The 18,912-nt window shown below is 34.0% G+C and overlaps 4 protein-coding genes across 5 annotated transcripts in view; 2 read left to right on the forward strand and 2 right to left on the reverse strand.

Annotated features, from left to right (window-relative positions):
* Nucleotides 1-30: 30 nt before the first annotated feature.
* Nucleotides 31-4,445, reverse strand: LOC123012666 (ATP-binding cassette sub-family C member 4-like). Of its 2 annotated transcripts, none has more exons than XM_044410733.1 (9): nucleotides 3,989-4,445; nucleotides 3,719-3,940; nucleotides 3,242-3,672; nucleotides 3,038-3,194; nucleotides 1,839-2,993; nucleotides 1,467-1,791; nucleotides 1,268-1,418; nucleotides 993-1,223; nucleotides 31-892 (listed from the first exon to the last, which is right to left on the reverse strand). In XM_044410733.1, exons 1-9 carry the CDS (start codon nucleotides 4,063-4,065, stop codon nucleotides 66-68), a joined length of 3,576 nt encoding a protein of 1,191 aa, XP_044266668.1. In that variant the 5' UTR covers nucleotides 4,066-4,445; the 3' UTR covers nucleotides 31-65. The 2 variants fall into 2 exon arrangements, with proteins under 2 accessions (XP_044266668.1, XP_044266667.1); XM_044410732.1 differs by having other exon boundaries at nucleotides 31-946.
* Nucleotides 4,446-6,577: 2,132 nt separating this feature from the next.
* Nucleotides 6,578-13,018, reverse strand: LOC123012518 (ATP-binding cassette subfamily C member 4-like). The gene is made up of 9 exons (XM_044410506.1): nucleotides 12,965-13,018; nucleotides 11,826-11,949; nucleotides 11,547-11,777; nucleotides 11,070-11,497; nucleotides 9,651-11,031; nucleotides 9,260-9,599; nucleotides 7,884-8,034; nucleotides 7,605-7,835; nucleotides 6,578-7,559 (listed from the first exon to the last, which is right to left on the reverse strand). Exons 2-9 carry the CDS (start codon nucleotides 11,900-11,902, stop codon nucleotides 6,655-6,657), a joined length of 3,744 nt encoding a protein of 1,247 aa, XP_044266441.1. The 5' UTR covers nucleotides 11,903-11,949; nucleotides 12,965-13,018; the 3' UTR covers nucleotides 6,578-6,654.
* Nucleotides 13,019-14,383: 1,365 nt separating this feature from the next.
* LOC123012316 (transmembrane protease serine 9-like) lies at nucleotides 14,384-17,613 on the forward strand. The gene is made up of 12 exons (XM_044410148.1): nucleotides 14,384-14,536; nucleotides 14,584-14,778; nucleotides 14,832-14,917; nucleotides 14,963-15,075; nucleotides 15,123-15,543; nucleotides 15,590-15,759; nucleotides 16,113-16,180; nucleotides 16,231-16,425; nucleotides 16,479-16,591; nucleotides 16,754-16,866; nucleotides 16,917-17,337; nucleotides 17,386-17,613. Exons 1-12 carry the CDS (start codon nucleotides 14,449-14,451, stop codon nucleotides 17,560-17,562), a joined length of 2,160 nt encoding a protein of 719 aa, XP_044266083.1. The 5' UTR covers nucleotides 14,384-14,448; the 3' UTR covers nucleotides 17,563-17,613.
* Nucleotides 17,614-18,015: 402 nt separating this feature from the next.
* The window catches only part of LOC123012837 (serine protease snake-like), a 4,403-nt gene continuing 3,506 nt past the window's right edge, over nucleotides 18,016-18,912 (forward strand). The window contains exons 1-4 of the mRNA XM_044411006.1: nucleotides 18,016-18,168; nucleotides 18,219-18,410; nucleotides 18,464-18,576; nucleotides 18,767-18,879. Coding sequence (XP_044266941.1) covers nucleotides 18,102-18,168; nucleotides 18,219-18,410; nucleotides 18,464-18,576; nucleotides 18,767-18,879 — 485 coding nt within the window. The 5' untranslated portion in view covers nucleotides 18,016-18,101. The remainder of the gene's footprint in view (nucleotides 18,169-18,218; nucleotides 18,411-18,463; nucleotides 18,577-18,766; nucleotides 18,880-18,912) is intronic.

The following is an 18,912-nucleotide window of genomic DNA, read 5'->3' on the forward strand; positions in this document are numbered from 1 at the left end:
AGGTTGAATAAAAGACGACACAAGTGAGGAAATAAATTAGTGTGTGCTTTATTATCACAAAAAAATTATTTAATAAAACAGTGAAAAAAACTGTTTTTATTTTGCAACAACTTCTCCGGTTCGTCGAGTTCCCTAATTCGGCCGTCGCCCAAGACAATAACTTTGTTGCAACTCATCACCGAAGACAACCTATGAGCTATAACTATCACAGTCGATTCGCCGAAATGATTCGTGACGGCTTCGTTGATCAAAACGTCGGTTTCTTGGTCAACATTCGCAGTGGCTTCGTCCAAAACCACGATTTTATTTTTCTGAAGTATGACACGTGCGAGGTAAAACAACTGTTTTTGCCCGGCGCTCAAAGTTGAGCCTTTATCAATGTTGACATCGAGATCGTTGATTAAATTATTTAGGCGAAGATTTGTTAACACTTTCCAGATTTGCTCGTCGGTGTAGTGGCTTAAAGGGTCCATGTTTTCCCGAATTGTTCCCGAAAAGAGGAAAGGGTCCTGAGGGATGACCGAAATTTTACTTCGGAGCCAGTTTAGGGACACATTCTCGATGTCCACACCGTCAATTGTGATTTTTCCGGTGGTTGGGTACAGACGCAGCAAACTTGAAATTATCGAAGATTTCCCAGCTCCAGTTCTCCCAACAATTCCCACTTTTTCTCTAGCTTGAACTGTGAAGTTTATATCATCCAACATTGGCTTACTTCCGCTATAATTTAAGGAAATTTGATTGAAATTAATTAAACCCTTTCGTGGCCAGTCTTTTATAACAATCCCGTTTGTTTCCTCTTGCTCTAGTGAAATATATTCCAAAATTCGTTCAACTGAAGTCATCAAATTTTCACAATCTGATAAATTTCTAACTCCATTTGTTATTAAACCTGTGATTGTGAAAGACTGAGTTATAGCGAGACCAACATCGCCAACATCATTACCTAAAAATTTCTATTAGATAGATCAGTCAAAAAAAATTTTTTTTACCAAAATCAAAAACCAGGAACTGAATTATGATCGAAGAAACAAAAAGGGCACTAAACAAATCCAAACCAAACGACAAGGCCGTTAAACTATTATATAACATGAAATTGGCTGAAGAGAATAAATTCTGATGTTTGTCAAACTCGTCAATTACCATTTCTTGAGCATTGCAAGCTCTTATAGTTGTCAAGCCTCCTAGAGTCGAATTGACGTGACCAATCATTGGGATTGAGGCTAAAAATAAAATACCAATTATAAATTAATTAAAATTATCGCACCTTGGACATGTAATCGTTGCAGATTTCGACCAGTTGGTTGACAAAACCGCTTCATCAAATATGATACAACTAGCAGAAAAAGGCATTCAATTAGAAACAAATAATTCACTGTTGTCATCAATACAATGCCGCCAAAAGCAATAAAAATCATCTACAAATCGATTTTTGAAACACTTCTTTGATTTTGTGACTATTGTACCCTCAAACACTCCACAAGTATGACGGGAAGTTGTTCATCAGCAGTGAAAAAATCCTTGGAAAATCTGGTTAAAATATTCCCGATGAAATTTGAATCAAAGAAATTCATGGTGGTGTTTATGACACTATGGAGCATTGCTTCATGCATGTTGATTGAAGCAATTCTTGCAAAGTAGAAGAACGCAAATGCGCTGAAGATTGTCAAGACAATGGACGCGATAAATGTGACGGAATACATTGTTAAACTGTATGTTTTGTCTTTGTAGAGATTGTCAAAGTCGGTGTTGTTGACCGAAAAAGTCGTCAAATTTTGTTCTAAAGTAACCCTAGAAGTAAATTTTACACAAAAATTGCCAGTGGTGGACTCACTCACCAATTCGTCATCAATTTTTCACTGTAACTAGACGAAGCTTGTGTTATTGTAAACAAAACCATGATAAGACAAAAAACAATACAGCCTCCACCATAAATGACGTATTTGTGGTAATCCCTCAAACTCACTTTTCCGCTATTTTTCGACTCGTGGTATATTTCCACTTTTTTGATTTCTTCCTGGGTGATTTCATTCCGATCGAAATCGGTGTTAATACATTCAAACCCAAATTTCCTCTCATTGTTACACGACACCAAGCCTTGATTTATCTCAATGACAACATCCGCTTTTTGCACGTAATTCAAGTTATTGGTAACAAAAACGACAAGTTTATTTTGCAAAAATTTACAAATGCATGAATCAAAAATTTTGTCACTGACATGTGCATCCAGAGATGCTAGACAATCGTCGAGGAGATAAATATCACTGTCTTTGTACACAGCTCGCGCCAAATTAATCCGAGATTGTTGGCCTTTACTTAGATTAATTCCACAATCGCCTATAACTGTGTTATCCCCACAAGGGAGCAAAGCCAAGTCATAGTCCAGGCAACAAATCTGCAAAACCTTTTTATACCTCTCGTGTGAATATTTTTCGCCAAATAAAACGTTGTTTCTGATTGTTGAGGGAAAAAGCCAAGGTTCTTGAGACGCATAAGAGACTCTTCCAGAAATAGTTACTTTACCAACAATAGGCCATTCGTGGATGATAGTCTTGAGAAAAACCGATTTGCCACTTCCAACAAATCCAGTGACGATGTTCAAGCCTTGACCAATCACGAGACTAGCGTTTTTCAGGATTTGCTGCTGGCCTATGAAAGTACCAACTTTATCAAAAATTATTTGAGGGCGTTTTTCAATTTCAATTTTCTGTTTCTGAATCGACTCTTTACAATTTAGAATAGTCTCACATCGTTTGGCAGTAGCGTACAATTTGGCGGCTTGTGAAAAACCATACGGAATTATGTTACTCAACGAATATTCAAGATCGTAGAAGCAACTCAAAATGTAGAAAACTACTTCAGCTGTCACGTCATAACCCAAATGAACATAAGTCATTATGAAGATGAAGAAGGCGATTTTTGTGCAAATACTCCCGATTATTGTTATCCAAATTTCGGTGTAGAAGAGTTTGTGGAGTTGTTTGACTTCTTCCCTGAAAAAAATTTGATTTTCAAGTCTTACAGAGTTAGAACTTACTTTCTAGCTTTACAAATTTTCGTTTCAAAAAATTTCTCCCAAGTGTACATTTTGATGACTTTAATTGCTGAAAGTACCTCTTGAGTCAACTCGAGTCGTTCGTCGGTTTTTCTATTACACTTGAGTCGCAAATTATAGGCCAACTTCCCGATCAAAACTGCAAACCACAATTAGAGATTTGTTAATTGTGGTGAGTTGCGGTACTTTGGATTGGTAAAACAGCGAAGAAGAAGATGACTCCGGCCCAGGACGCGATTCCAATTTTCCTGTAGATGAGATAACAGATGATTCCAGTTTGAATGAAAGCAATCCAAATATCGTTTCCAAACGCTATAAACTCTTGAAAAGCATCAACGTCCTTATTTATGATTGTAGTAACTTTTCCTACAGTCACTTCAGCTAAACAATCAGAATTCAACCTGAGCGATTTTCGGTAAATCAAAGAGCAAATGGCTGCTTTCACCCCTAAGCCCAACTCGATTAAGGCTAAAGCAAGATTGTTGGAGAAAAATACATGAACTATTCTTAATCCAATCACGACGCAAGCATAATAAGTTGCGTCTTCTTTACTGATTTCGGTTTGACCCGGACTGAAGTAGGAAATTAGTTTTGAAAATGCTTGCGGCGACCAGATACTAGAATTTTCAAGTCAAGACAATTTCCCCCTCGTGGAAAACTCACGTAATTGTTAGTTTGATCACAAGTTGCATTAGCCCCAATTTTAGAAATCTTTGACCGAAAGTGTGCCAAAGGGCGCGACATAATGACTTCTCTTTGCTTTTTTCAAAGTGCTTTTCTAACAAATCCCCCAATTCTTTTGACCGACAGTTTTGCAAAACTTCGTACAAATCGTCGCTTTCAATCCCTTTCGTGTATCCCTTTTTGAAAAGTTTGATTATGTAACTGAAACACGTCACTGGTGGTAATTACTACAATTATCAACGTACTTACAAGAATGATAGTAGAGATATTATATTTGTTGTTTCCTTGGGATTGGGCTGTCTTTTGAAAGAGTGACCTCGGTCCATTGCTATCAGTTTGTTATCTCAATAACATAATGCGGTGTATTGTGCTTTAATTATTTTTTATGGGATGTGTTCCGTGTGGCTAGTTAAAGGATGCTTAATTTGACACTAGACTTTTTGCCAACACAGCGATTTTCTGATAATTGGGTCATATTTTGTGTCGGATGTTCCGTGACTGTTCGGTTTGATATTATTGTTATGCTTGGAAAACTACATTTCCGCTTTTATTTCATTACAAGATTTTGAATACTTGCAAAAATGTGCTCATGACGAACACTTTTAATACGATTAAGCTAATGACGATGTCCTTGACGAAATTTCACACTTTTCCTGTTTCCAGTTTACACAATTACTACAATTTTATGAAACTTATTGAATTAAACCTGTCTCTGGTAGTACGCACGCGATACTATGTCACAGGTCATTCCAAAGAGATTATCATTTGAAAAGCACAATAAATTTGATTATGTTATTTACAGGGGATAAGATCGTTATTTTTGCGTCACTAATGTGCTCGAGAAATTATGTTTAAATTTGTTAGGTACAACAACAATAAGCTACATTTTCCAATAATTAACAATTAAAAAATAGATAAAAAGTGTGGTAGTTTATAGATTTGTAATTATTCCATTTACCTAATTACCTTTTTTAAGAAATATTCAATTTCATCTACTTACGTTGTTTGTTTTTGCTTTTAACTTTTTTAAGTTTGATTTAACAACAATTAACATCATTGATTCTTCTTGATCAATAATACTTGTTAAGTAAAAATTTTCAGCAAAGAATTTTACTCACAGAAACTTTTTTCTGGATGTCTTGGTGTCGCGAGTAAAATAACACACAATATATAAATAACACCAAACGTTTATTTAACCGCAGTTTTTATTCTCCCCTGAGGAATATTACGACTTTGTGGTCGAAACGCAACGAAACAAACGTTGGGTGTTTGGGAAGTACATATCTGTTATTTAATTTATTTTTTTTTAATTAGTGATAGCTATCATAAACCATCTTTTAAATTTTTGCAATTCTCTTACAATGGGCTTTTTTTCTATTTTAATGCAAATATTTCGCAGCTTTCTAACTAATTTTTGGTTGTCAGTGCGGACAAATCGTTATAATTTAGTATTGAGGAACTAATTTTTTACGAGGGGCCGTTAACTTGATAAAAATGTGTACAACTAATTACAGTTCCAAAAAAAATCCACCGAAATTCTAGTAATTCCAAAAAATTTCACCAAAATTCCAAAAAAATCCAGTAATTCCAATAATCCATCGTAATTCCATTCTTTTTCAGATTAATTCCTATAATTCCAAATTAATTTCTGTAATTCCAAATATTAATTCCTGTAGTTACATAGTAAGATATTTAGTGACTAAAGGTACTAAAGACTCAGAAAAGCGCATAAAACGTTATTTGCTCAAGTTTAAAAAATTATGAATTTTTCCAGTTTTTGAAGGTGAGCGGTAGTAAAATCGTAAAAATAGTCAATTTAATTTAAGTCATAAAAACGCTTGAAATATGGTTTTCTAGACGTAAAATTACGCGCTGAACACAATGCAATAAGTTAAAATACTGCAAATGCATAGTTTTTGAAATATTGAGTAATAAAGTGAATAAGGCTAATAACTGAATAAGGCTAGTTTTTAAGAAAATTTTTCCTTTTTTATTTTGTAAATTGCGAAAAAACTGTATCTCAATAATACAATATTTTGACCTAAATATATGTAAAATGTTCCGGGGAATCGATTGGCGTCAAGAAAACTGCTAATAGTTTTGAAGTTATAAGCGAATTTATATTTTTGCTATTTTTGACTTTATCAGAAATTTTCTCAATAACTATTCATTGTAGAGCACTGAAATTTTTAATATATGATAGAAAATTAAATTTTCTATCCAACGGTACCAAATATAAGAGGATATCTCTAATAAGTCCGGAGTTATTGCCATTAGACCGCTCCGGGTGCCAAAAATCGACCAAAATATCAACAGAAATTCAAAAAATTTCATCTTTAAAATTTTCCATTTAACGTTTCTTGCATTTCTAAAGGTGTTAAAGACTCAAAAAAGTGCATAAAACGTTATTGGGACAAGTTTTAAAAAATGATAAATTTTTCGAGTTTTTGAAGGTGAGCGGTGTAAAATCATAAAAATCGTCAATTTACCTTAAGTCGTACTAAGCATATTTCCAAAAATTTGTACAATTAATTCCAGAGTGAACGGCCCCTAGTTTTTTTATCACTAAACATAGTTGAAACCAGAAATGGTTGTAAAAAAGAGCGTTGTCAGTAACAACACTATTGTCTCACATCGTCAGTTTTGTCATCTTAGTAGCAATAAATAAAAAAAAAATTAACATTGTTTTAGAAATTTCCAAGATATAGACGAGTCAGATATTTTAATGTTTTAAAAGTAATAATGACACCACGCAATAATTGTTTGTTTGGGATTAAAAAAAGGTCTAATCTTAATTACAGTAAAAGATTTTTGAGAAAGAACAAAAAAGCCTTTCTTTCAAATTATTTATTATTGATAAGTACAAAACTGCTCATAAATCACACTTAGGTATGAAAAAACCTCAAATTTAACAGCTACTTCAACAAGTTAGCTTGCCGAATCATCTTGTAGAAAAATCCGTTTTGATTATTAAGCAAAACACTGGGATTATCAAATTCTACGATTCTTCCCTTATCCACAACCATCACCCTGTCCGAATACATGACAGTATGCAGTCTATGCGCAATGGTCAAAACAGTGCAAGAAGCGAAACTCTCTTGAATAGTCGAGTAGATCACAACATCCGTCTCCGGATCAACATTCGCTGTAGCTTCATCCAAAATGATAATTTTGCACTTGCTGATAATAGCCCGTGCCAAGCAAATCAGTTGTCTTTGACCGGAGCTATAATTTGACCCACTTTCAGTGATCTGATAATCCAAACTAGGAAACAAATTCTTCAAATTCGCGGTCTTGATAGCTTTCCAAATTTCCTCATCAGTGTAGAGCCCAATTGGGTCAATATTGCTGCGAATTGTTCCACTAAACAAAACGGGATCTTGGGGAATAATAGCAATATTCGATCTGAGAAAATCCAAAGAGAGGGTTTTAACATCAACATCGTCAATAGCAATAGTTCCTTCACATTGATACAAGCGAAATAGGGTCGAAATCAAAGAGCTTTTCCCAGCACCGGTGCGGCCAACAATTCCGATTTTCTCGCGCGAATTTATCACAAAATTAATGTCTTTCAAGACAAATTCTTTCGTTTTGCCATAAGTCAAATTGACTCCTTTGTAGGTAATTTTGCCACCTGTTGGCCAGTCTTGGAGCACCAGACCAGCACGATTTTCTGTTTCGACATATGCGTACTCGAGGACTCTCTCCACTGAAGTCATGTAGTTCTCCAGTTCCGCCCATTGTCGTATCGCCCATTGGAGGAGACCAGTTAAGCCAAGGGCTTGAGTTATAGCCAAAGTGACGTTCCCGGGGAGTGAATCTGCGACATTTCGTTATTAAATAATAATCCGAAGAAAACTTCTACCTGATCTTGTTATCAAAAGCCAAGTTATTATTATCGCCATGAACAGACTACAAACCAAATCTGCGAAATAAGCAAACGCCCGTGATGCACACTGCATCATATAGAACGTTGAAGTGTAAAGATCCTGGTGTTTGTCGAACTCTTCTCGAAGAATTTCTTCAGTGCGGTACGCTCTGATTATAGTGAGGCCTTCCAAAGAGGCATTCAGGTGGCCAATGAATGGACTACGTGCTAAAAAGTTGTCAACGTGTTATATACAATTTTTTTTCTGGTGCTTACTTGCAGATTCCAGTCTTTTGAGGCTTCTCCCAGTCGGCAAATAATATTTCCTTAAGATATAGAGTAAAACAGCCATGATACAAATCGGAATGATAAACAAAGCTCTGACTATTAGAATCAAAATTAAGACACCACTGATGAAGCAAATCATCTGAAACAATTCTAGGTTTACACTACTCCAAATAAATTTTTTGGTGACTTTTCAAAGGCTGTAACATCGATTTAAAAAAACCATTTTGAAGCTTTAAGTTTTGAGATCTTTTAGCAATTTTTTGTGTTACGGTTATTACGCAATTCTAAGTAAAACCGCGAGAAAAAAAAATTCTAATTTTTTATGTTTTTGTTTTTGGTCCACGAACATGGGGATTTTTTTTTCATATTGTCTTTACGTCAATTTGTCGCTGAGATATCTGACTTTAAATGAAAAGTGATCTTTTTGTCTTTGATCATCGATATCTCAGCAACCAATGACCACACAGAGAATATAAATGTAGTGTCAAAAACTAAAATAAATGTCTTATAAGATTCTTTTCTGATTTTGTGAAAAATTTTTTTTATACCTTTAACATTGATTTAAAGAAAAGAGAAAAAGTAACTTTTTGCGTTGTTTTATTAAATTCACCGCGTATTCACTAATATTAATACGGAGACTAATGTTTTTAGGTGTTTTTACAGCTTAATGTACCTTGCATTGCCCTGAAAACTTTTAAGTCGATCCATCACACTCTTTTCTCGGACCAATTGATAAAAGTTTTACAAAAAAATTAAAGGAACAATTGTATGTACATGTTGTTTCTGAACATCGTTTAATCTTCGTCAAAATGAGAAAAACAATTTTTTTCAGCTTTCTTTTACAATTTTGCATTAGTTAAATTTGAAACAAAAATGAAAAAAACATGTTGGACATTTTTTTCAAAAATTAATCAGCAATTGTTTTTTGATTTTTTTTACAAATTAAGAAAAGTCTAAACATTTTTGAATTTCTTTTCAAACGTTAAGCAGTATTGTTTCTTGAATATTTTTACAGATTTTCAAAAAAAATCAAAAAAACAAACATGTTATCCGGCCTAAACATTGACTTAACTAAAAAGGAATTCTCCACGTCAGTGGACCAGAAAAAACAGAAAAAATATAATTTTTTTCTTGCACTATTACTTAGGATTGCGTGATAATAACCGTAGCCCGAAAAAATATTTGCCAAAAGATCTCAAACCTAGAAGTTTAAAGCTTCAAAATCGTTTTTTTAATTCTAGATACGACAATTTTTTGATGAATTACAACCTTTCAAAAATCACCAAAAAATTTAGGAAAATTTTTTGTTCCTTCAATTTTTTGGAGTAGTGTAGTTGGAATTGGTTTACTTCAAGACAACTTACCCGAAAGCATTCGTAGAGAGTGTGAGGTAAAATTTCATCAATCAAGGCGAGATCTTTGGAAAATCGGTTCAAAATGTTCCCTATGTAGTGCAAATCGAAAAATTTCATCGTGGCATTGACAACCGACACAATCATTGATTTGTGAAGGGCAACTGAAGCTCGAGTCGCAAAAGCAAAAAGAGCAAATGCCCTTAAAAGTAACAGTATTGTCGATGTGATAATAGCAGCGGTGTACAAGTTTATAACTTTGGTATTTTTCCTGATTAAAATGTGATAATCAGTCTCGGAAATATTAGTCACGTTGAATTTGTAGTCGGAAATGTTTTGTTGTAAATTAATCCTAGAACCCCAAAAATAAAGTTAAATGAAGAAATTACAAATTACAAATTACCAATTTTTAATACAGTTTTCTGAAAAAATACTGGCACTTTGCGCTAAAATAAATAGGAGAATTATGAGAATCAAGACGAGTAATGAGCCACCATGAGTAAAGTACTTTCTATAAACACCAAGATCGACTTTTCCGTCTTTCTTTTTCTCGCTGTAGATGTTGGGTTTGGGTTTGTCAAGTAATTTAGTGTCTTCGCGTGATTCATCAATTTCCATCACGATGTTATCAATGATGTCGTCTTCGACAACTTTGTCGTCATTGCGGACCAGTTCTTCGATTTCTTCATCGCGGATTTCTGACGGTTTCAAACACGATTTCACAGTCCCGTTCTCCATAATGACCACACAATCACCTTCTTTGATTTGTCGTTCATTGTGCGAAATCATGACGACGATTTTATCCTTAAGGAAAGTCTTGACGCACTCTCTGAAGACATACTCTTGAACTTGAGTATCCAAAGCAGACAAACAATCGTCTAGTAAGTAAATATCACTGTCGCAATACACAGCTCTAGCTAAACTAATCCTCGCTTGTTGGCCTTTACTCAGATTCATTCCGCGATCGTCGACAATGGTACTGTCCCCTTTTTCGAAAGTGTCAATGTCTTGTTCCAGGGCACAAACCTCAAGGACTGTTTTGTACCGATCCTGGTTGAATTTTTGCCCAAATAAGATGTTTTGGCGGATGGAAGAAGGGAACAACCAGGGTTCCTCTGAAGCATAAGAAACCGTGCCTTGAATGGTCAAACTCCCGTCGCAAACGGGATAATCCTGAAGGATGGTTTTCAGGAGCGAGCTTTTACCACCCCCGAGTTTCCCAGTAATGAAATTCAAGCCGGATTTGAACGTCAAGTTTACATTGTGCAAAATTGGGTTTTGGTTAATTTCCACTGCAACTTGTTTTAGTTCGATTATGGGTTTCGACACGTTTGACTCGTTCCTGGTTTTTGGTTGCTCTTCAGCGGTTAGAAATTTGCGAATTCGGTTCACAGAAGCTACCAATTCGGCCGTTTGTGCGATTCCTATTGGGATTGAAATGGTGACTGAAGAGCGCAAAATGTGCAAACAACCGTTCAAATACACGGCCACTTCAGCAGTGAAGTAGTTCCCCATTTGGATGTAGGTTATCACAATGATGTAGAAAGTGACACTGATGACCAAACCACCGATTACTAGTGACGTGGCTTTGGAGAAAAAAATTTGCTTGATTTTTGTTACTTCCTTCTCGCGGGCTTTGGAGATTTTCTCCCCGAGAAAACTCTCCCATGTGTACATTTTGATAGTTTTAATGGCGGAGAGGATTTCCTGAGTGAGTTGGATTCTTTCATCGGTCACTTTACTCGCTTTGAGTCTCAGACTCATGGTCAGTTTCCCAAACAGAACTAAATCAAATTATTTTTTTTACTAGTTTTTGACTCACCTTGCATGGGTATTATCAACACCAGAAAGAGTACTCCGGCCAAAGCTGCCACCCCGATTTTCTTATACATCATCCACGATGTCAACACAAGAAGTATCAAACTGATCCACATGTCGTTCATAAAAATTATGGCAGATTCGAAATTCGTCACATCTTTTGTTACAAGTGTCACAATTTTTCCGACACTGCTCGCAGACAATGACGAAGTTTTCAGTTTTAAAGACTTGCGATAGAGGAGGGAACAGAACGCCGTCTTGATCCGGACCCCCAACTCCATGATGTGAAACATGTAATTGTGGCCGTAAGTGGTGTTGATGATGTTTATCCCAATCAAAACACAAGCGTAGTAAATGGCATCTAATCTGGTAAGTTTGGTGGACGAAGTGAAATACGAGACGAATTTTCCCAAGGCGTTTGGTTGAATCGCTCTGAAATAATTTTAATTAAACTAGAACTCGATTAAAAAACCAACAGTACAAAACGCAAATCTTCATCGTCAATTGGATGAATCCCAGAAAAAGGTAATATTTGCCGTAGCAAGCCCACAAGAGTCGATACACTGACGGATTCGCCCTTTTCTGTTCCTTCACCCACTCTTCTTCTAACTCATCTCCCAATTTTGATGATTTAAATTTATGCAAGACCTCATAGACGTCTTCTTCAACGAAATCATTTTTGTGTCCCTTTTTGAGCAAATCGTGCGTGAAGCTTGAAAAATTCACAATAAGGTGAATAATTTAACAATTAGGTACTTACAAAAAAGTGATTAATGAAATTAAATTGGCTTTTTCTTTCGGATTAGTTCTCTTTTTCCGATCCTCACCATGATACATTTTAAACGTTTATTGAGGTACCAGGTGTTCTACCGAAATTATCTAATCTAGAATAAATAAGAGTGCTTTTAGTGATCTTAGATGGACAAAACGGAATTGATAGGATCTTTGCTTAATCTAAACATAAATATTGATAAATTATTATTTTGAGCAATTTCATCGAACAATTTTATATTATTACACAATCCACTTGTGATAGCGACATCCTAATATCATTAGTATTTTTTTAAATCAGATTAGACAACTATTTCAATATCTTTAAAAATACAAAGTGGTTATAAATGATTTTCATCTAGCCAGCTGTAAATTCTCCATGTAAAATAAAAAATGCCGCTTTACGAAAATAGGGGTACCTACTTGTTTTAACTCAAAATTAAAATATCGCCGTTTACTAAGCGTCCACTTCGAAAATAGACTTCAATTATAAACTTGTTTTCTTCCAAAGTATACATTATTATCAACTATTATTGGAAATTAGTTGAAACAATAAAAGTTTAATTAACAACAATTTATTATTAATTAATAAGTGACACTAATGACAGAACTAGAGCTTTCAAAAAAAGTGCAGCCGCACAAATAAAGTTACATGCAAAAAAATCCTAAAGCTGGCTAAATGAAAATCATTTATAACCACTCTGTATTTGTCAGACAAATTTTCATAACATAATTAGCATGCCTTAATAAATTTGCTAAATTGACAACTTTGACATGCCTCATCTTTTGTCTCTAGATATTACATTGTTGCCAATTGAATTTTAAAATAAGAAACCACTTTGATTGTAACTTTATTTTTATTTATTATTTGTGACCTATAATTACCTATAATTTTGAAAATAAATTGTTAACAATGAATAATAATAAAATGAAAGCGGGAATTGTTACACATTAAATAGAGTAGTAAAGTTATCGTGTAATCAACACAATCAGCCAACACAGAAAACAGTACAGTATTGTCACCATTGCTAATTTTATTGCCAATTGTGTGTAAATAGTTAAATTCCTTTTTAATGTGTGTAAAATAATAAAACAGAGAAAGAATTGAAATGGCCAAAATTACTTTACCCCGAGTTTTGTCACTTTGCGCGAATTTTCCCGACAAATATTTAAATTGAACCGTTGCTTGAACTAAACACAATGATTATCAACCGCAAACTGCATTTTTTATGAACTTCTTGAATGTAACTTAAAAAGGCTCCTTCCATGGCGCATTCTTGGTCAGAACAGGATTTCCTGCAGTACAAAAGCGTCCCTAGGAATAAAACATTTTAAAGTGAACCTACATTTGCATAATATTTGGTTTAAGTGATTCACGGGTGGGGACAATGTTAATGCAAATAAGCACATATCAATAATTTGAAGGTCGACATCTTCACGTGCAAATGTTTGATTTTATAGCCGTTTGTTACAACACACTAAAATGTTGTTTTGTCGTATTCGGGGATTCCCACAACTAGAATTGTATAAATAATATTGCTTTTGGGGTTATCTAAAAGGCAAAATTGTTGCCTGTCTAAGGGTAAAGGTGAAGAATGATATATTTTTCATCCCAATAACACAATTTCCTTCTGCTAAATTGTATAATTATCTTGTTGACCTTTTTCTAGCCATTGTAAATTTAATTTGCAATTCAAACTTTGTCATGTGCGTTTTGGGTTTTATTTACTTTTAAGGAAGCATTTTTACAGCCTGAATTAGTTGCTTGGCAAAAAACATTCTCAAAAACTCACTATAAACTCTTTTTCCTTTGGAATGCGAGTTTAGATTTAACGACCATTTTACAAGTGATAATAAAACAAAACATGACCTTGATTTTCATTTAACAATTATTTCCACGTTAGAATGTCGAGATGCATATTAATTTAATGATTAATTAGTATTATCAGCCACGTAAAACCACATCATAGTAAACGTTTGTGTTTATAAAGCTGCCTAACATATCGGTGATAGAACAGTTGAGCATAAAATCTCTTCTATTTGATTAATTAATTAAAAAGAAAAAAAAAACAGATAAATCAGGAATACACCATTAGCTATCAAAATTAATATATTTTATATTTTACAATCACTGGTGCGATTGTTAAAATTTGAAAAAAAAAATGTATTTCTCAGTATGAAAATTTTGAACACTAAAAACTTTTTTAGTTAATTCTATAAAAAAAATTAAACTTTTATAAAAATATTTGTGAATTATTGTTGTAAATAGTTGAAAAATACGTAAATCAGCTACGTATTTTACTCTTAAGTCATGAGCAATTAGCATGACCAGCTTTCTAAGAATTTGCTTTTTACGACAAAAATGTAAATTATTGGTTTTTCCACTTTTTAATAAATTTTAATCAGAGAAAAAAAAATGTCATTTAAATCACATACATACTTGCGCCCAATAATTTTAATAAAATTCTATTTGTAACAAATGAAAAAACAACAAAACTACCGTAAAGTTTCCAAAAAAATTAGATGAATAGATGTCAGAAAGGTATAGTCGAAGGTTAATGTCTTGGGAAATTCATTGGTAAACCTGTTCTTCATATTCTTGTTTATCACAAATGAATCGCAAACAAACCGTTATGGTTCTCCGAGAGTTAACGTTATTTCTCTCCTTATTCCTAACATGCGATACTTTACAATACGAAGGTAAATAAATTTCAATTAAACTCTAAGTTTCTTCTTATTATTTTCAGGTGAAAAATGTGTTGTTCCGACTTCAAATGAGAGTGGGGTCTGCATCAATGTCCACAATTGCGAATATGCAAGACAACTTTTAAAACAAGGTCGAAATCCTCAGTTTTGTGGGTTTAAAGGAAACGATGCTTTAGTTTGTTGTCCTGTTAATCAGCGAGTGATAACGAAACCTCCTGGTGAAAAAAGTCGGGAAAGTAATTAAATTCCTCCAAATGAAATACTTTTATTCGATAAAATTTGATTTCAGAATGTTCAAGACAATATGACAAGAAGTGGGTCTATTATGCGATAGATTTAGGCAAAAAAGCATTGTCGAAAGAATTTCCACATATGGTAAAAAAAGTAGCAAATTTTTTTTTGTTTTAAGTGTTTTTTTAGGCAGCAATTGGTTACGGTGACAATAAAGAAACCATCGTATGGTTATGTGGGGGAACTTTAATCAGCGAACAATTTATTCTAACAGCCGCTCATTGTCTCTTCTCGCGAGAATTGTTAGTATTTTTCGATTTTTTTCACTCAATTAAAAATTTTTTTTTAGTGGACCAGCCACTTGGGTGCGAATAGGAGACTTGGACCTCAAAAACGACACTGACGATGCTCAACCTGACGATCTCCGAATCATAAAAACTTTTGCACATCCCAAATACAGGTCCAGTTCTCACTACCACGACATTGCTTTAATCCAGTTAGAAAAAAACGTCACTTTTGGGAGTTATTACAAACCTGCGTGTTTACATACTGATATCTCTGTTCCTGTCACCCTTGAGGCGATTGGTTGGGGCAAAGTCGGGATTTTTGGTGACCCAAGTAGTCATTTGATGAAAGTGGGTTTGCAAGTGGTGGATTATCAAACGTGTGCAAAAAAATATTCAAATGTGCCGAAGACTAAACTGAGAGATGGTATTGTGGATGGGTTGCAGTTATGTGCAGGGGATGTTGTAGGGGGGGATACTTGTCCGGTAAGAACTGGTATTTGGGTTATTTTTGATGTTTGGTTGCTTTTAGGGTGATTCAGGTGGACCACTCCATTATAAATTGAATGACACGGAACAAATGGTCAAACATTTTGTTGTGGCTGGTATTACCTCGTTTGGTAAAGGATGTGGGGGAGAAAACAGCATTGGGGTCTATACCCGAGTGTCGGGGTACATTGACTGGATCGAAAGTGTTGTCTGGCCCTAGAAATTTTTTAATTTTATAAATTTTTTGAATAAAACTCAAAATAAAATTTATCTTCTTTATGATTTTTCATTGTTCCATCAATCTTCAATGTCATACTTGACTTTGATTCAAAGTTTTTATGCACATGCACTCATTTTATTAAAATTTTTGAAAATATTTGTTTGTATATTTGAACATTTTAAGAAAAATACAAACTTTTTGTGATTACACACGTCCGTGATAACAAAAGGTTACGCAATGCTTATAATAAATACTTAAAATTACCTATTGTCAAAGTTTAATACCTTGCATATAGACCTTATTTTTTTGTCTTATTCAAATTGGATTAGAAATAATTTGAAACCGTTATGATTCTCTCAGTACTAACGTTAATTTTCTCTTTATTTCTAACATGCACAACTTTACAATTTGAGGGTAAGTAGTTTCAGTTCATCTCGAAGTTTCTTCATGTTAATTATTTTCAGGTGACAAATGCATTGTTCCAACCACAAATGAGAGTGGGGTCTGCATTAATGTACACAATTGCGAATATGCAAAAAAACTTTTGAAACAAAGGATAGCTCCCAAATTTTGTGGTTTTAAAGGAAACACTTTTTTAGTTTGTTGTCCTGTTAATCAACGAGTAATGGCCAGGAATTTTGGAAGAAAAACTCGGCAGTGTAAGATAATTCCAATTTTTTATTGAGGAATAATACTTGAAATTTTATTTTAGATTGTTTAAGCAAGTACGAACATAAACGACAAGAATTGCCTTCGAACGAGGCACCTAAGCGGCGTTTGATAGAATTAGGAGAAAAAGCAGAATCGAAGGAATTCCCTCACATGGTAAGAAAGACAAAAAATTGTAAATTCGATGTAAACAAACCAAAATATGATATAATTTCATGATTGGTAGTAAATTTTTTCGGAATATTTTTTTTAATGTTTTGTTATCAAACGATTCCACTTTCTTATTCTGTTTTTTATTGTAGCTACATTTATTTTTAGGCAGCGATCGGTTATGGTGACAATATTAAAACCATCGTATGGTTATGTGGTGGAACTTTGATAAGCCAACAATTTATTCTAACAGCAGCTCATTGTCTCTTCTCGAAAGACTTGTTAATAATTTCCAATTTGTTTTCTCTCAATTAAAAAATATATATTTTAGCGGACCAGCCACTTGGGTGCGTTTAGGCGACTTGGARCTCAAAAATGACACTGACGATGCTCATCCTCTCGATCTTCAAATTATAAYCACTTTTGCCCATCCGAAATACAGGTCCAGTTCTGACTACCACGACATTGCTTTAATCGAAGTAGAATCAAGGGTTTTTTTCGAAGGTTACTCCGATCCTGCGTGTTTGCAAACTGAAATTTCTATTCCTGCAACACTTGAGGCTATTGGATGGGGCAAAGTCGAGTATTTTGGTGAGCAAAGCAGCCACCTTTTGAAAGTCGGTTTGAAAGAAGTGGGTTATCAAAAGTGTGCAAAACGATATTCAACTGTGTCAAAAAGAAAACTGAAAGATGGTATTGTGGATGAGCTGCAGTTATGTGCAGGAGATGCTAGGGGAGGAGATACTTGTCCGGTAAGAATCGATATTTAAGTATTTTTATAATGTTTGTTTGCTTTTTAGGGTGATTCGGGAGGACCACTCCATTATTTAGTCAGTGAAACAGAACAAATCAAAAAACACTTTGTTGTAGTTGGTATTACCTCGTTTGGTAAAGGATGTGGGGGAGAAAACAGCATTGGGGTCTATACCCGAGTGTCGGCGTACATTGACTGGATCGAAAGTGTTGTCTGGCCATAGCATTTTTTTTTTAATTTTTTAAACTTAAAATAAAACTTTTCTTCTTTATGATTTTTTATTGTTTCAATTATCATCATTGTCATACTTGAACTTAATTGACAGTTTTTATGCACATGCAGTCTGTTTCAATTTCAGAAAGCCCTTAAAATTTCTAATTGAAACACTAATTCCAACCGATGACGGCTTTTAGACCCGAACCAGAACAACAACAGTTCATCAACCGGCCGCGAAAGCCTTAACCAATTTATGAAACACTTTGTTTGAAAAAATTTTGTGCAATTTTGTACTTTTATGTTGATGAACATTTCTTGATTTAAACATTTTATTAAAAGGAGTCTTAGTTAAAATATTTGTTCTTATATTTAAACAATTTAAGAAAAATACAATTTATTTACAGACTTTTTGTGATTACATACGTCCGTGATAACAAAAGGTTACGCATTGCATAATAAATACTTAAAAGTACCTATTGTCAAGTTTAATACCTTGTATATTTTTTTGTCTTATTGTAACTGGACTAGAAATAACTTGAAACCGTTATGGTTCTCTCAGTGCGAACGTTAATTTTCTCTTTCTTTCTAACATGCACAACTTTACCATTTGAGGGTAAGTAGTTTCAGTTCATCTCCAAGTTTCTTCATGTTAATTATTTTCAGGTGATAAAAACATTGTTCCAACCACTAAAGAGTGTGGGGTCTGCATTAAAGTAAATTGCGAATATGCAAAAGAAGTTTTAAAAGAAACGATAAATCCGGAATTTTCTAGTTTTAAAGAAAACACTGTTATAGTTTGTTGTCCTGTTAATCAACGAGTAATGACCAAGAGTTTTGGAAGAAAAACTCGGCAATGTAAGATAATTCCAATTTTTTATTGAGGAATAATACTTGAAATTTTATTTTAGATTGTTTAAGCAAGTACGAACATAAACGGCAAGAATTGCCTTCGAACATGGCGCCTAGGCGGCGTTTGATAGAATTAGGAAAAAAAGCAAAAGCGAAGGAATTCCCTCACATGGTAAGAAAGATGTGCATTTTCAGTATAACATATAAATACTAAATTTTATGTAAACAAACCAAAATAATGTAAATTATGATATAACTTCATGATTGGTAGTAAATTTTTTCCCAAAAATTGTTTTAATGTTTTGCTATCAACGATTCTACTTTTTTATTCTATTTTTTATTGTAGCCACATTTATTTTTAGGCAGCAATCGGTTATGGTGACAATAATAAAAACATCGTTTGGTTATGTGGCGGAACTTTGATAAGCCAACAATTTATTCTAACAGCAGCTCATTGTCTCTTCTCGAAAGACTTGTTAATAATTTCCAATTTGTTTTCTCTCAATTA

This window comes from Tribolium madens, unplaced genomic scaffold (genome assembly GCF_015345945.1).
Source record: "Tribolium madens isolate multiple individuals breed KSU strain unplaced genomic scaffold, Tmad_KSU_1.1 Scaffold_96;HRSCAF=242;Tcas5.2_LG5, whole genome shotgun sequence".
NCBI classification, from domain to species: Eukaryota; Metazoa; Arthropoda; class Insecta; order Coleoptera; family Tenebrionidae; genus Tribolium; species Tribolium madens.